Genomic DNA, 17,887 nt, shown 5'->3' with positions numbered 1-17,887 from the left:
GAAGATAGGTGGCGGAGACAGTATAACATCGACGATGATCAGATCAAAAGAAATTTATCAGTATGTCTTTTGTTATATTATATTTATATAATATTGGCATGTACTTAAACAATAAAATTGTATAATCTCTGAATAGTTTTGTAAACATTTTGAATTGATATATGTAAGTGTAATTATTATGTTTAAAGTAAATCTGAATTTTCCTCTACATTTAAATGATTTGAAAGGTAGATGTGACATCTCGGACTCGTATTCGGGTCAAATACGGGTTGGGGTGTTACAAGGAAGTTTGAGAGGCTATTAATTCGTCAGATAGCTTTAAGGCGTCAGGTCCATATGGTTTGAACATGGGGGTTTTTAAAAAATTATGGTCATCACTAAAGAAAGATATTTTCAAGTTCTTTGAGGATTTTTACTTGGGAAAGAAGTTGCGAAATGGTGTGAATCATACGTTTATCACGCTGATTCCGAAGAAGTCAAATCCAGTTGGAATTAAAGACTATAGGCCAATTAGTTTGGTAGGAGAAATGTATAAGATTTTGTCGAAAAGGCTTTCTATGAGGCTAAAGATGTGTTTAGATTCACTTATTGGCCATTCACAGTTCACATTTATCCCGGGAAGGAAAATCTATGATTGCTCTTTTATTGCAAATAAAGGCATCGACTACTGGAGGAAAAAAGGTATAAGAGGTATTGCTTTCAAAGTGGAGTTTAGAAAAGCTTATGATTCAGTTGATTGGACTGTTTTGATGAAGATTATGGAGCACATGGGGCCATAAATGGCGTTCTTGGATCTTTGAGTGCATTTCTTCAGCTATTATTTTGGTATTAGTTAATGGGTCTCCAACATAAAGTTTTAAGATATCAAGGGGTTTACGTCAAGGATGCACTCTATCACCTACGTTATTCAATTTAGTAGGTGAGTTACTTAACCTGATGTTGTCAAAGGCGGTTGAGTTGGGACTGTTTAATGGTTTTAAGATTGGTTACGATAGGAATTCGTTTTTGATATCTCATTTGCGATTCGTTGATGATTTAATTATTTTTTATGGCGCGTCTGAAGGACAATTGAAGAACATTAAGAGAATTCGTTGAATATGTCGAAAATTAAAAGTTTTGGGGTAAATTTGGATGTCTCGATTGTTAATGATTAGGCTGAATCTATTGGATGTAGGGTTGATGTGTTTCCAACGAAGTATCTCGGGCTCCTTCTTGGATATAAGCAAAATTCGAAAGTCTTATGGGAGTCGATTATCCATAGATTTTATCAGAGATTAGCTGGATGGAAAGCTTCAACGCTTTCCCTTGCTGGTAGGCTTGTGCTTGTGAAATATGTCCTTTCTGCGCTTCCTATATATTATATATCTCTATTTAAAATGCCTCTTCAAGTTTATAAATTTTTGAATTCAGTTATGGCAATTTTTTTACGGGGAAGCAATTTACAAAGAAGTAGAGTTCATTGGGTAAATTGGTCGCAAGTCTGCAAACAAAGACAGTATGGGGGACTGGGATCAATGATTTAAAGCTTATGAATAAAGCTTTATTGGGCAAGTTTGTTTGGAAATTTGGGAGCGAGAAAGAATCTTGGTGGAAAAGAATGGTGTGTTCTAAGTATGATTTTGATAGAAGGGATATAAGGTTGAGTTATACTCTGTCCGCCCAGTCTTCTTGGCTTTGGAAGGGAGTTTACAATAATTTCTAGTCAGATGACATTTTTAGCAAAGGACTTCACAATCATTTATTGTTGCAAGTAGGGAAAGGGAATTCGATACGATTTTGGCAGGATGAAACGATCAGTAGCCTTCCTCTGAGGTTGAGATTTCCTAGGCTCTTTGCTCTATCGGTTAACAAAGATAGTTTTATATCATATTATGGGTCGGTTAATTACAGAAGATGGGTGTGGGACATTCAGATAAGAATAAATCTTTTTAATTGGGAGGTGGGACATTGGGTGGAATTTATTTCGTTATTAGACACTGTTAGTGTGGGTGCAGGTGATGATGATTGTTGTGTTTGAAGAGGAAATGGGGAAGGAGTTTATTCGGTTCAATCGGGTATAAAATTAGCTTCAAGCTCTTTGGTTCCGGATTCGATTTGGTTAAAGTTTGTTTGGGCTGGTTTAGCTCCTCCTAAAGTTGAAGCATTTCTTTGGCAGATTTTTCACCAAAAATTGTCAGTTAAGTCTTCTTTGATTAGGAGAGGTGTTAGCGGAATTGATGATCCTCTGTGCCCATTATGTGGGTCGGATGTGGAGTCGGTTTGTCACTTATTCTTCTCTTGCAGATTAATTTGGGGTGTATGGTGCATTTCTTGAGGATGTGGAATGTGACCTTACGTTGGCATATTTGCACAAGGGTTCGTTGAAGAAATTTCCTCTTTTGATTGGTTAGTGTCCTCTTCTATCGGGCTGGTTTAAAGTAAATGTGGATGGGGCAGTGAGCTGTGATTGGAGGTGTAGTGGAATTGGTGGGTTGATTAGAGAATCAGAAGGTAAGCAGCTAGGGTCTTTCTCGGTCGCAGCTGGACCTGGTCTGTCGGTTCTGGCTGAACTCAAAGCTATTAAAGTAGGACTAAATATGTTTTTGGACTCGAAGTGGAATGACAAGGGGCGTCTCATCTTGGAAAGGGATTCTTTGGTTACTGTGAATTGGATTAAAAATTCAGAGTGTTATCCTGTTGTGTTTAGTAATCTAGTAAAAGAATTAGCTACGACTGTGTTGGTTTCCAATGTGTTACTTAGGTTTGTAAAGAGAAGTAATAATTGTGAAGCTGATAGTTTAGCTAATGCGAGAATTGGGTAAGGTTTGTTGTGTTTTGTGTTCTGTTTTTTGGTTTTTGTTGGGATTGTAATTATCCTGTCATGGGATATGTGTGTTTATGAGTAAGGTTGTAATCTACGGAGTGTTTACCTAGGTTGTACTCTTTGTTGATATTAATAAATTTCAGGCTCTTTTCCTCCTTCCAATGCCCGTTAAGATACTTTATAACTTAACGGTTAAGAAGGGGATTTTAACAAGACCTATTTCCTAAAAAAAGACACTTTCATTTTGATAACCAATTTTTTATTTTTGATATTTTATTATTAAATCTCAACATATGCTACCATGGCCTTTCACCCAATAAAACTTACTTTTGTATATCAAATTTCGTTCGTAAATTATTTTAGTGACAAAGGAGAATATTATTCTTTTTATAAGTCTTGTATTCGAGCGATTACGTCTGATGGACATGTATGTATTGTTATTAAGTTAAGAAAATTCTGAAATTGAATTCAGTATTGTATCCAATAGCAAAAATGACAATATTTGTTTCAATGGCATAGTTTCTTCATCAAAAACCAAACCATGTCTACAAAAGTCAAAGCTTTGTGAATCTTTAATAACAATGCTTTCTTCTCTCAATCTGTAGAAGAAATTCTCTAGTGTTGGAGTCTCGTGGACTCTAATGTATGAGCCCGAACCCGGCCTCCAACTGTGTCCTCGACTTCGAACACGACCAGCTTGAAACTCGTCTCCGAGACGTATCATCCAAAGAGAAAAAGGAAACAGAACCCTAGCTCGTGCGGATGTTGCGGCTACGCATCATCCAAAGAGAAGGAACTGGACAATCTTGTATGACATGTATAAAGAGAATCAGTATCTAAATCCTAATCCTAATCCTAATCCTAATCCATTGTGATTTTATGTTAAAATTAGAAGAAATGAATCATTAACAATCTATTTGTTCTCATTACTTTTAAATATATATTTTAAAAATTAATATTAAAAAATAAATAATAATTTTTTTAAATGACGGTATCTGTATAAGAAGACCATATAGAGTTGCGTGAGAGAATGCATTAGTATATGGTATGGGCAGCGCAACTACGCATTGGAGCGCGTGACGATTGCCCCGGGATTAGTTATTATTAGTGCCATCATCCCATGATTATCTTATGTGACTCAGCAAATCACCAACACTAATCCTTCTCTTTGTTTCTCTATCCCCCCCCCCCAATCACTTCCCATTGTTCCACTCTATAAGGCACTGTCTTCACAATTTTCAATCTGTTCGTACAAAGCAACCAACCCCCACTGCCTCCTTCCATGTCCGATTCCCCTCTTCTTTACTCACTCACCTGAAGCTTTCGACTTCCTTCTTCTTCTTGTACTACTTCATCTTCCAGTTCAAAGGTACAGAGCACATATGCGACTGTTTTCATTTTTCTAAGCGAACCCATCATCATTAATTTATGAATCAATGTATTTTTAACAGATATGTCAGGCTCAAAGATAGTGCGAAGAGGGATTCATTATTTGCAAAGCTAAAAGCTGCGAATATACCTTCTGATTTGATAGAACATGGCCAAAATCGTGTTATTGATGCTTCTCTTACTCTTATTGGAGAGAGGGCAAAGCTCAAGGTTTTTTTTTAATATATAACTTAAACTGATTGATTCTCTTGATTCCCCTTTTAAGGCTTTTGAACTTTATAATTGATATTATTTCCAGGGACAACTTGTGCGTGCTTTGGGTGGCGCTTTAGCATCAACAACACTGCTTGGAGTTCCCTTAGGACATAATTCATCCTTTCTTCAAGGACCCGCTTTTGCACCTCCTCGTATTCGGGAGGCTATCTGGTGTGGCAGCACTAATTCTACCACTGAAGAAGGTGGCCTCTTCTTTTCCTTTCAGTAATGGATGTTATCATGTAATTATATCCCTCATATGAGAATATATATATATATATATATATATATATATATATATAGTCCCGATCCTGACATTTTAAAGACCAGGTGATGACAAGAAAATAAATGAGTGTCCACACTTAATTTTCCTTTCAATCATTAAAATAGGGTCCATTGGATCATAATGTTTTCGAGTTTTTTAATAAAAAATGATGTTTAAAAATATTTTTTAATTATTGGGCCTTATTGAATTATTATATTCTCGAGTGTTTGAAAATAAAAAATATATTTAAAAATATTTTTTAATTATTAAACTTAAAAATATTTTAAAAAATGGGTCTTCTAAACTTGGGGCCTTAGGCGGTCGCACCCTGAACTATGTTCAGGGTCGATCCTATATATATAATTTATTTTATTATTGTTGGTACTGGCCTATATTACTTAGATTTAGGTGTTAGTGTCGGATATGATTAAGTGTTTGACACCTGTATAATCAAAATTTTCTAAGCTTTTTATTGTATTTGGAGGACCATATCTCTTTACTCGTGTCTGAATATGGGTCAAAAACTAATGTTGTGACATGCAGGGATGGAACGAGGGGGCGGCCGGGGCTGTCGTTCCCTTGGAAATTTCAAATTATCATATATTTTAGATAGTTTCTTTGTATTTTGGACAATGTGACGATGTGAATTTTGGACATATTGTGATGGAAGTGGTTGGCATTTGGAATCTAAATTGTAAACAGTTAACCTGTTAATAATATTCTCAACCTGTGTTCCTTAGTCCTGCAGGTAAGGAACTAAATGATCCACGGGTGCTAACTGATGTTGGTGATGTCCCTGTTCAAGAAATCCGTGATTGTGGTGTAGAAGATGATCGATTGATGAAGGTCATAAGTGAATCTGTCAAGCTAATAATGGAGGAGGTGAGTTGTTGTTTAGTTTCTTTCTTCTGAATTACTATGATTGATTATGATTGGTGTTGTTGTGTTGGACCGTATACATATATAGATCTTGATTTATAGACTGTTCGAAATCTGGAATTTTGTCCCGGAAACAATCTTGTGATCATCTATGTGTTGAAATAGGTTGAATCTTGCTTTCCACTAGTTTTTCAGTTTAGCTTCTTTCTTCTGGATTACTTTGATTGATTATGATGATTGTGGTTGTGTTTAACTGCTTACATTAAAAGGTCTTGGACTTGTACACATTTCGAACTCCTGAACTTTGTCTCAGAAACAATATTGTGATCATCTATGTGTTGAAATAGGTTGAATCTCGCTTTCCACTATTTTTTTGGTTTAGCTTCTTTTTTAAGGATTGCTTTGACCGATTATGATGATTGTTGTGTTGAACTGCTTACGTTTAGATCTTTGATTTATACCCAATTTGAACTTTGTTCTGGAAACAATCCCGTGATCACCATGTGTTGAGATAGGTTGAATCCTGCTTTCCTCCAGTTTTTCGGTCATCTCTTTTAGAAATTTTTTATCTGTTAAATATTTCTCACCAATGCATTTTGTTGAGTGAGGGAAGATCATTAGTGTTCTGGGAACCTTTTATCATGATGCTTGTTGCAATCGACATAGATGAATCTTAACTTTTTTCAATGTCCATGCTTTCAGGATCCATTACGCCCATTAGTTTTAGGTGGAGATCATTCAATATCTTTTCCTGTTGTAAGAGCAGTCTCTGAGAAGCTTGGTGGATCTGTTGATATACTTCATCTAGATGCTCATCCTGATATTTATGATGCTTTTGAAGGAAATAAGTATTCACATGCATCTTCATTTGCTCGAATTATGGAGGGTGGTTATGCTAGGAGGCTTTTGCAGGTAAATTTAACAAATGTCTGTCATGGTTAAGTTTTCTCAAAAGTATTTTACACATTCATGTTTTGTATATCTTGGATTGAGATAGTGAGTTTTGCAACTTCTGATTTTCCGTCACCTCCGTATTTTGTTTACCTTCTTTTCGAGAAGTCATGTTTGTAGTGCCTCAAGTTCTTCGATGACAGAATGATGAGGTCTCTTATATGTTGTTTTAGTTGTTTCATCTTTGCGTTTACAGTCATTCTGTTGTTTCATCTTGTTTTGCAAACTAATTGATCAAGTGTGCTGTTATGGTAGGTTGGTATTAGATCGATAAATACCGAAGGGCGCGAACAAGGAAAAAGGTTCGGAGTGGAGCAATATGAAATGCGGACATTTTCAAGAGACCGTCATTTCTTGGAAAACCTGGTCTCTCTCATTCTTTTCCTATTTTCCTTACTGTTATCTAGTTTGCCCCACACACGACTATATTGTGTTTTCACTCATGAATTCGTTGCAGAAAATGTTTTCTAAAATGGAGAGCTTTAGAATTGAAAACTCGAAAAGCTGTTGTTTGGTTTGATGGAGACTAAAACCTAATTAGAATTTGAGACTAATAATACATTAGTGTGTACTTTGACAGAAACTAGGGGAAGGAGTAAAAGGTGTTTACATTTCAGTGGACGTGGACTGTCTTGATCCTGCATATGCTCCGGGAGTATCTCACATCGAACCGGGAGGCCTTTCGTTCCGCGATGTTCTCAACATTCTACACAATCTTGAAGGAAATCTGGTTGCTGCCGATGTCGTGGAGTTTAATCCACAGCGAGACACGGTCGACGGGATGACTGCAATGGTTGCTGCTAAGCTTGTAAGAGAACTGACAGCTAAGATGTCAAAACTTTCGTCTTAAATTCTGGTAAGCAGGCCCTGAAAAGGAATAAGAGAAGGCCATATTTGCTCTAAGTTCAACCTATGTTTTATTTTCTGGTAGCTTTTAGCTTTAAAATTATGACAATAACTGCAATCTTATAGCTGAGTAAGATTTATACTGTTCCCACTCTATTTTGTCTTGGATGATATCTGTACTCGACTCATTTTAAGAAATATGGAAATAAGAAATTTAATTTATAATTCCATTTTAAGTGAATGACCTTGTTTTATAGCATCATTTTTTATATAAAATAATATTATTTGAGGGATTATAAAATATAAAAATATAATTAAAATAAAAATGAAATAAAAGAAAATTGTGATTATAAAAACAAAAATATGATTCATATTAAAATATTTTCTTTCAATTGTGTTTACTATGATAAAAGTATTATTAAATTTAATTAACATCTAAATTACTATGTATGAATTTATGATTAATATATGTTTGATTCTGTTGGATGAAAAATATTTTATATAAAAATATACTTTTAAAATTTATAAGTAGAATGGTAAATGCTTTGTATATAAATTTACTAATTTTGTATTTGATCAATAAGTGATGATTTTAATTGTTTTATTTAAATATAAGATATATTATAATGGTACAGTGGTAAGAAGGAACTTTTAACGTTTGTCGTTTTTATTTATTTATTTATTTTAATTGTGTTTGTTTAATGTTTTGTTACAATTTAAATTACAATTTTTTATTTTTAAATTTTTTTTTATTTTGATTTATAATTTTAATTTATTTAAATAAAATAATTAAAATATATAATTTAATGATCAAACACTAAATCAATGAGTTTATGTATAAATCATTTATTACTCTTTTTTAATAATCCACTGAATGATTTTTATAAATATAGTAGATAAAATCAGTATTTAAATTACATTGAGAATGAAACTAATTATATTTAATATATTCTTAAATTAATTTAAATTATCTATTATATTCTTCCATAAAACGTTTCACAAATACTCCAGAAATTAATACGTTTTAGCATTGCTGGTTGCTTCTTCCTCCACATAAATATCTGTGCTCCGAATCTTCCTCCAGAAATTGAATTGTTGCTAAGGAAAGATGATGGCTTATTCTTCAGCACCTCCCCTCTCTTCTTTGTTTTCCTCAAACACAATCAACAACCCTCCATCTCCAACTGCTTCGTTTCCAGTTTCAAAGCTGCTTTTCTCATCTTTGTCCCCGAAGTTTTCGAGAAAAAAGAAATGGGTCTCACGCAGAAACAGATTTTATCTGGCCAAACCACCTGAACATGATTTGGTAGACACGAGGCAGCCATCCCCACAAGTTTCTACACAAAGTGCTGGCGATGATGATGCCAATCCATCCACCAGTTTCTTATCTATACTTTGTCCTCTTCTCAGATTATTCTCTGTATGTCTCGCTCTCTTCTAGAATACTCTGTCCTGTGAATTTTTGTGATATGTTTTAGGTTCCATGGTTTATTTCTTCTCTCATAATTATTTTTTACCAAGTGAAAGATTTAGCGCCTTATCTGTTAGGAATTTAGTCTAAGGGTTTCAGGACCATCAGTGTTCATATTACACAACATATATCATTTAACAACTGACACGAATACCCGAATGCTAGAATTTCTATTGTCTGAATGTTCAAAATCAGGTTCCCGTGTTGACTTGTTTCTTCTTTATTAGTTTCTTGACTGTGCTTTCTGTTTGAATTTGATCCATTGGTAGCTAATGCCGTTGATTTTCTGTCTTTCTGCTGCACTGTTAATGCATTATCACTTTGGAAAGCTGCTGTAGCTTTAAACAAAAAAATTTCCCTTTCTTCTCGTATTTAGAACAGATTTAATTTTTTAGTATACGAAGTTATAAGTGTGTTGTCTTTCTCCGTAACTATCCATCTCTTGCCTTATTAATGCTTTTTGAATTGTGGCTTGCAGGGAGGAGATCCCTCCCAAGAACGGAATCATGCTCTGGAGGTAACCCCTTTTAAGAGTCACCCTTTTTCTCATCACTCTTATATCATTTAATTCTTTTCCTGAACTATTGTTTTTGCCCTTTTATTTTACTTCCTTAAGTTTCTTCAATGTTTTCTTTACATAAATGATAACTGCAGAGCCAGTTTTCTTTACATTTCTTTCATCGGTGTTTGCATGTGCAGAAAGTTTTAATTCTTTACTTTTTCTGGCTCAATAGTAGGTAGCAACATCTTCCTTATCCACATTGGCAAGATTTCCATGGGGATCAAAATCACTATTGGAGGGCATAGAGAGCGAAGATATAACCGTTTCTGATCCTTCAACTCATCTACAACTCTTTGAATTTGGTAAGCTTCTTTATACCCATGAGGTGCGGTCATCATATTCATTTGCTTATAAAAGGCCAAAATGAGAAAAGTTGCTTTCTTCTACATTTTACCTACGGGGTTCAAGTTTAGCAATGTGACTTACTTTGTTTTAGCTTAGTTTTCCTTATTCAGTGTTTTGGTTGCATAAGTGGATGGAAGAATGAGCTTTAGAATTGAAAATTAGCATGTTGGAATAACCAAGTTCTTATGCCTTGTAAAAATAATCATTACTTTTGGGAAAAGTTTGATTGAATTGCTTACTTCAATTGGCATTTTCTGAAATTGAAGGTTTTCACTTTATTAAATATCTGATTTTTGTAAACAGAAGCATGCCCCTTTTGCAGAAGGGTTCGAGAAGCATTGACAGAGCTGGATCTTTCTGTAGAAGTGAGAACCACAAGATGTCTTTTTAGAAAATTCATTGTCTATCACAATTGACTTAAGTTTTATTAGCTTCTGTTCAGTTTGATGAAACATTTTATGTCTGATTCAAAACAGTTGATGCAAACAAACAAGATTTCAGTTGTAATTAGGGGGAAACAGTATTTCACTGCAGCCTATTGCAAGGTTGGATTGGATGGGTTAATCAGATCGGAAGATAATGCAAATCCGTAGTCAACCTAAAAGACATGAAGTTAGCTGATTTGGTGCCATAAAGTTTGTGTAGGATTACAAATTTTACAAAACTGTTTTTACATTGCTTAACCAGAAAATTCCCAGAGTATGTCTTGTTATAAGTTAAAAGTGTCAATCTTATATTTGATGATTTATTCTGGTTATTAGATTTCTGATAATATAGGAGTTTGGATTTAAAAATTCGTATTTCTGTTAGCTTCTTTCGTCCTAAAAGATACTGTTCAGATAACAGCTTATGTACATACAGGTTGGGGGTGGGGGCTGAATTAAACGATATAAACATATTTGGATGATTCTTAGGCGTTTCAATGTTTATTGCACCTTTAGTATGATTGGAACGGACTCTGGTATGCCCTAATCTACACTTTATATTCGTCTTCTTATAATAAATAAAGGGACTAATGCTTAGGAGTTTTTATCACATACATAATACATATCCTCCCCATTTTGACTAGATTGACAGCATCTTGTATCTTTATCACTTTTATGGGAAGTAGCTTTTTTAATGTTTTGATGTTACCTACTTTCATGCATTGTGATACAAAGTTTTTGCCATTTTTGTACAGGTCTATCCCTGTCCAAAAGGTTCTTTAAGACATAGAGAAATGGTTAGAAGCTTTGGTGGAAAAGAGCAGTACGTGGTTCTCTATCTTATAGTTGTTCTTTGGTTGTATGAAGATGTTTTCTTTGATTTTTGGTTGGTTTATTGCTTGGAAGTTTTTAAATCGGATTGAAACTCGAGATATCTTGAATATTATCAATTTCAAATCTTAATGTGATTTTGTAAATTTGTGTTTATATTATTGTTAAACTTATTTACCCAAGCATAATTGGCCTTGGTTTCATCAATCTTATATGAGGCTTTTTTTGGGGGAAAAGGGAACAATTAATGTCATTAAGTGTGTCTCCTTTTTTTTCCTTTTAAGGAATTTTAAAGTTTCTGAAGTTATCGTGCAGGTTTCCCTTCCTCATCGACCCGAGTGCTGGGATATCAATGTATGAAAGTGGTATGTTGAGAATCTTTTACCTCACCTTGATGATTGTTTTGTTCAAATGTTCTCCATAAATCATGAATATGTTTAATAATGAATCGAGGATGATAATCATAGGTTACGTATGAGAATGATTTTAAATTTATATATCATGATATTATATAATATTATGTAATAATGGTTTTAATCCCTGCCACATTTGTAGTCAAGCAACTAACCAGCTGAATTAGTCCATGATCTATCAAAGTTTTACTTGACAATTTTGTGAGCATAAATCAACATGATCGAATTGTTTGCTCACCTCTTATGGGTGTAAGTACACTCATATTTTCCTAACTTTTCTGTGTATTTGGAGGATCCTTGGATATTTACATCTCCATATTCATTTGTTGGACATGGATGCTTTAAGAAAAATGAAGTTTCGGGTCTACATAGGATTTACTTATTTGTCCCTACCACATATACATTCTTACAAAGTCCAGTTTTCTAGATCTTATTAAAGAAATTCATTCCGATGGGTATGGTTCTTGCATGTCTCGTTCTTTTTTCTATATATTAATGGTGGCCATTGATGCTGATCATTAACGAGAGATAAACATGCAGAGAACATGTATCTAAAGTTCTGCATCTGCAACTTTTGACGAAATGCTGATCATGTGGTTTTGACTTGAAATGAAAACATCATATTCTTTTCCCATGAACACATCGGGAGCTTTATGCATACCTATATCTACACAAGTCAATGGAATCTAACATGATCCCTAGCGGGCTGCTCTTATTTATAAGTAGTTATAGAGTTACTTTATATGGGAACCTGTAAAACAGTAGTGGAATCATTCTCTATATGCTTTTTTGACCGTCATTATCAAAATTTGCTGAACTTGCCTTTTCCGGTAGGTGATATAGTCAAATACCTATTCAAGACCTATGGTAAAGGGAGAAGCCCCTCGACAGATCTTTTAGAAAGGTATGGTAATCCAAAAGTTACATTTCGTGAAGCATATCAAATATCTGTTCAAGTGTGTAAACCCAAAACCCAGCATCTAAAGGTGGAAGACAAAAAGAGAAACTTTATTTGGGAGCATTTTTTTTTGGTATGAGACTATGTTACTCAACTGGGACACGAGTGTCAGATATGGAGAGCGAAATCAACATGTTATATTTTTGTCTAAAGGTGCTTAAATTATAGATATGCACTTGAATCAATATCAAACATGTTAAGCGACAGAGTTAAAATGTTTCATGCGTTATTTCATTTCTTTGATTTGTAAGAACTGTAGTTTGTGTCTAAATTCTTAATTAGTTCTCTCACAATGTTGCAAATTGCAGCACATTGTTCACCGGATGGATGCCAACAATTCTTCGAGCAGGCCGAGGAATGATGCTATGGGATAAGGCAAGGAAAGACCCACCGCCAAGAAAGCTTGAACTTTTCTCATATGAGAATGATCCGGTAAGATATATTGATACTCTCTGCATTGATATTATTCTTTTGCTTAGCTTTAAGTTATGCCTTGTAAACTGTTTCTTGGATTCGGATGTGTCAGATATGTGTCTTACATGGGTATATTTATATGTTTTTAATGTTTCTTTATATATTTCGAGGATCTTTGGAGGGCCATATCCCTTTAGGGTCCATATCCATGTCAGACACAAGTATTGGACACGAATGCTTCAAGAAAAATGAAGTCATCTGTTGATTCTTGTATTGGAGTAAAGCGTTATTATCCTTTGGATACTCAAAAGTTCTCATTCTTTTGCTATTTTACAGTATTCACGAATTGTACGAGAGGCACTTTGTGAACTTGAACTTCCTTACATCCTTCAAAACGTGGGAGAAGGGTCTCGACGGACTAAATTACTCCTCGAGGCATCTGGATCCAAACAGGTTAGGTCCTTGATAAATTCATATGATCTTTTAATTGAAACGAGCGTAGTGATATTTATATATAGCATTTGCTCGCTCATGCACAAAGCATCAGGTCCTATGCGGTAATAGCAATGAGCCACTTGAAACTTGGCTTTATGTTGCTGGATCCGGCACTCATGTCCGATCAGGGACGGAGCCAGAAGCTGATAGTGGGAGGCATAGCCTCTCCCACTTCAACAAAAATAAAGATTTGAAGCAATGCAACGAGGTTTGAATTACTAACAAGTTTTGATCATGCTTTGCAGGTTCCATATATAATCGATCCGAATACGAATACTCAATTTGGAGATTACAAGAAAATACTGTCATATTTGTTCAATACATATTCTTCAGCAGCCACAGTATAGGTTTTTGACATTTAAGTTCTAATCTACTTTCATCTCTGTCGTGTTAAAAACAGCCTCAGACACAGTACTAGCAATTGAAACTGTTGTTTTTTTTTTGGGAACTTAGTAAACTTCCACTCATTTGTATGTGATTTCATAACATGTAAGCATGACAATAGGTACGGAACATAATCCGTCAAGATTTCTCTAAATATATATATATAAAAGAAGTAATCGTATATGTCGTAACCGGTTTTCGTCCGGGCACGAATTTTTTACTTGGCGGGAAAAGTGATATGAATAAATGATTTTTTTTAAAATAATTTGGGAGTCGCCATTAGCCTTTTGGGTCAGGTAGTCGAATATCTAAAAAATCATCTTTTAAAAGATTTTTTAAGAAAACATCGATTAAAAGATAAATTGATCTGTGTTTTAACTAAAAAATCATTCTTTTTAATAATAAAAGAGATTCGTGGTTGGTTACGTTTAGGGAAGGATTAGCACTCCTACAACGCCCAAAATTGGTACTTTTTAATTATAAATTATCTCTATTATTTTAAATTTAAAAATTCAAAGATATATTTAATTCATAATTAAGTTATTTCAAATAATTTAAAGAAAATATATTAATATGTATAAATAAAATATTTATTTATTTAGAAATATCAAAAAAGGGCTTCTAGGTGCTTTAAGACAGTTCTTTTCTTCGATATTAATAAATAAATAATTAAAAACACATTTTTTTCTAAAAAAAATAATTAATATATAATTTATAAAAAAAGGATATTTATTTATTTAAGAATATCAGAAAAGAACTTCTAGGTACTTTAAGACAGCTCTTTTCTTCGATATTAATAAATAAAATAAATATTAAAAATGTAATAATTTTTCATAAAAATGATTTAAATAAATTATAATTTTTATAATATTTAATATAAATATATTTATAAGACTAAGATAATAATAAAATAATAATTAAAGCCATAATTAAAATATAAAAGTGATAACCAAATAATATTGTAATTAAATAATGATCAAAATAAAAGAAATTAAAATTATAAAACTAAATATAAAGTATCAAAAATAAAGATAATAATTCGAAATATTATGAAAGATAATGGTTAATAGTGTAATTTAACCTAATTAATTAATTTGGGATATAAATATAAATTAATAAAATTATAAGGGATTAAATCGGTTATTTACCCTAAAGTATGTAATTATGCTGGAAATGACTAAAATAATATAAAATTAAATTAAAGAACCGAATTAAAAGGATTATAAATTGATTTAGTGACTAAAATGTAAGGATTACAAATTAGGATGGCTGCGAAAAGGGTTTCACCGTTATGAAATTACACAGATACCCCTCCCCAAAACGGCGTCGTTTAGGAAGGGGTATAAATACCCTAAACGCCTGGCCCGAAGGGCCAAGCTTCCTCATTTCTGCTTTCTCATTTTCTCTCTTAAAGAGAGATGTGAGAAATCTCTCTGCCCTCTCTCTTCCTTCTTCCCGCCGGAGGCTGGCCGACCAGCGACCGGCAGCCTTACTCTACCATCGACCACCACTGCCGGCCACCGTGAAACGGTGGCCGGAGTTAGGAAAATTAGCCTAAACCGTAGATCTCTACATCCTAAGGTCGAATACGGCCTCTATTTATCCTAAAAATCCTTAGAAATTCCTAGATCTAAGATTTTACCTTCGAAATCCGAAGGTTTCCGGTGATGTTTCGAGTGCCTCCGATGACAAAGTAAGCTCTCTCTTCTCTTCTCTTCTCTTCTCTTTTCCCCTTTTTTTTATACTGGTTCGTCGTTGACTGAGATCGTTGGTAGTTTTTCTTCTCGTGGTATCTCGTTTCTGTTTGTTGTGCTCTCTTTTCGTTTCTGTCTGTGTTTTCCCTTCTGTTTTTTGTGGCTGTCCCTTTTCTTTCGCAGGTGGTCGATGGCTTTATAGCCATCATCAAGACGCTCATCGGACCGGTTAAAGGAAAGGAGTTTGGTGAGTAACCGAGCTATGTGGTGACTCACCATAGAGCTCGACATGGACGGTCGGTGTTGTGGCAACAAAGCTTCTGGAGGCTTCTTCGAGGTGGCTTCGTGGCACTGGTGGAGTGTCGGCAACGGACGTGTGGCCTTCTGGAATCAACGGCAGCGGCTGAGGACTTCTGGAGGCGGCGGATGATAACCTAGGGTTAGGAAACCCTAGGGCTTCCTTTGCTGGAACCATCTGGGCCGTTGGATCAAAGCCAGATCCAACGGCTGTGAGTTGAGGCGGCTGGCTGCTGGGATGATGAAACCCTAGCTAAAAACCCTAAATGTTTTAGGGTTTTCCTCTAGTTTGGGCCAACTGTAAATGGGCTTTGTAAATGGGTTTTTTTTGTTGGGCTTCTGATGTAATTTGTAATATATATATATATATATATATTTAATAATAAATAATAATAATATATTAATAATAATATTTATAATAATAATAATTTTAATAATAATAAACGAAAAATTAGTGTTTACAGATGCCCCTCTTTGCTCATTCTTGTGTTAACAAAAATAGAGCAAAGACGAAAAAAACAATAATTTTTCATTTGACTTCTTTTGAGTAAGACTGAAATGTTGAAAACATCATTCCAGAGGCCTTAAAAACATCATGCACTAAGGGCTTACAGATGACCCTAAGGCTTTGAAAACATCAAAAAGCTCCCGAAGGCTTTTTGGAAACATCATACACTGCAGGACTTACAGATGACCCTAAGGCTTTGAAAACATCAAAAAGCTCCCAAAGGCTTTTTGGAAACATCATGCACTGTAGGACTTACAGATGACCCTAAGGCTTTGAAAACATCAAAAAGCTCCCGAAGGCTTTTTGGAAACATCATGCACTGTAGGACTTACAGATGACCCGAAGGCTTTGAAAACATCAAAAAGCTCCCGAAGGCTTTTTGGAAACATCATGCACTGCAGGACTTACAGATGACCCAAAGGCTTTGAAAACATCGAAAAGCTCCCGAAGGCTTTTTGGAAATATCATGCACTGCAGGACTTACAGATGACCCGAAGGCTTTGAAAACATCAAAAAGCTCCCGAAGGCTTTTTGGAAACATCATGCACTGCAGGACTTACAGATGACCCGAAGGCTTTGAAAACATCAAAAAGCTCCCGAAGGCTTTTTGGAAACATCATTCACTGTAGGACTTACAGATGACCCGAAGGCTTTGAAAACATCAAAAAGCTCCCGAAGGCTTTTTGGAAACATCATGCACTGAAGGACTTACAGATGACCCGAAGGCTTTGAAAACATCAAAAATCTCCCGAAGGCTTTTTGGAAACATCATGCACTGCAGGACTTACAGATGACCCGAAGGCTTTGAAAACATCAAAAAGCTCCCGAAGGCTTTTTGGAAACATCATGCACTGCAGGACTTACAGATGACCCTAAGGTTTTGAAAACATCAAAAAGCTCCCGAAGGCTTTTTGGAAACATCATGCACTGCAGGACTTACAGATGTGGGAAATAGTTTACTAAGTAAGAAACTATGAAAATCGTTTTCTTACTTTTCAACAATTTCATTTTTAGAAAAGATTGAATGAGAAACTATAGAAATCGTTTTCTCATTATTTTTCAAAATAACATGTTGATTGGGTAAAATGCCCCAATCTCAAGATAAGGCTGTTAGAAATAGTTTACTAAGTAAAAAAACTAAGAAAATCGTTTTCTTACTTTTCAACAATTTCATTTTAGAAAAGATAAAATGAGAAACTATGAAAATCGTTTTCTCATTCTGTTTTTTTTAAATAACATGTTGATTGGGTAACATGACCCAATCTGAAGATAATGCTCATTTTTGTGGATTGCATACATCTCTTCTTCAGATGTTTGCATGATTCCTGTATTTGTGGTTTTGAATACCTTCTTTGTGTAAAGTATTTTTTACCATGAATCTTCTTGTTCTTTCGAAGATCTATAAAACTTATGTTTGAATGCACTCAGATGTATCAATGTAATGCATTGTCTATTGTGTAAATGATATTCTTATGAATGCATGAATGTTGATGCAATCTTCATTTGACTTCAAAGTGGTGAACTAGGACTTCCTTCACTTCATCATTTACTTCCAGGGTCACCTCTGGATATCAGTGTAGAAACTTATGCTGTCAGGCTTGCATTTTTACAGAATCATCTGATCAACTTGTATCTTTGTGCTTTCTTTGCTTCATTTAAGTTTCAGAAGAAATGTTTCATTTGTGGAACTCTTTCCGTAGTC

General features: G+C 34.5%; 2 protein-coding genes across 3 annotated transcripts; both read left to right on the top strand.

Annotated features, from left to right (window-relative positions):
* Positions 1 to 4,068: 4,068 nt before the first annotated feature.
* Positions 4,069 to 7,556, top strand: LOC120130082 (arginase 1, mitochondrial-like). The gene is given in 7 exon segments (XM_039147427.1): positions 4,069 to 4,296; positions 4,299 to 4,402; positions 4,491 to 4,650; positions 5,461 to 5,594; positions 6,294 to 6,503; positions 6,798 to 6,908; positions 7,123 to 7,556. Coding segments are annotated over 7 exon segments (1,029 nt in total). The 5' UTR covers positions 4,069 to 4,256; the 3' UTR covers positions 7,393 to 7,556.
* An 884-nt stretch (positions 7,557 to 8,440) lies between these two features.
* On the top strand, positions 8,441 to 13,743 carry LOC120129937. 2 transcript variants are annotated; one of them, XM_039147320.1, is made up of 10 exons: positions 8,443 to 8,808; positions 9,338 to 9,376; positions 9,597 to 9,723; positions 10,070 to 10,131; positions 10,947 to 11,014; positions 11,338 to 11,387; positions 12,270 to 12,339; positions 12,702 to 12,825; positions 13,144 to 13,260; positions 13,548 to 13,743. In XM_039147320.1, exons 1-10 carry the CDS (start codon positions 8,497 to 8,499, stop codon positions 13,647 to 13,649), a joined length of 1,071 nt encoding a protein of 356 aa, XP_039003251.1. In that variant the 5' UTR covers positions 8,443 to 8,496; the 3' UTR covers positions 13,650 to 13,743. The 2 variants fall into 2 exon arrangements, with proteins under 2 accessions (XP_039003252.1, XP_039003251.1); XM_039147321.1 differs by lacking the exons at positions 13,144 to 13,260; positions 13,548 to 13,743 and adding an exon at positions 12,979 to 13,126 and having other exon boundaries at positions 8,441 to 8,808.
* Positions 13,744 to 17,887: the final 4,144 nt, after the last annotated feature.

This window comes from Hibiscus syriacus, unplaced genomic scaffold, assembly GCF_006381635.1.
Source record: "Hibiscus syriacus cultivar Baekdansim isolate YM2019G1 unplaced genomic scaffold, ASM638163v2 tig00110505_pilon, whole genome shotgun sequence".
NCBI lineage: Eukaryota > Viridiplantae > Streptophyta > Magnoliopsida > Malvales > Malvaceae > Hibiscus > Hibiscus syriacus.
Note: the sequence above shows the minus strand (reverse complement) of the source record. Positions and strands in the feature narration are given on the sequence as shown.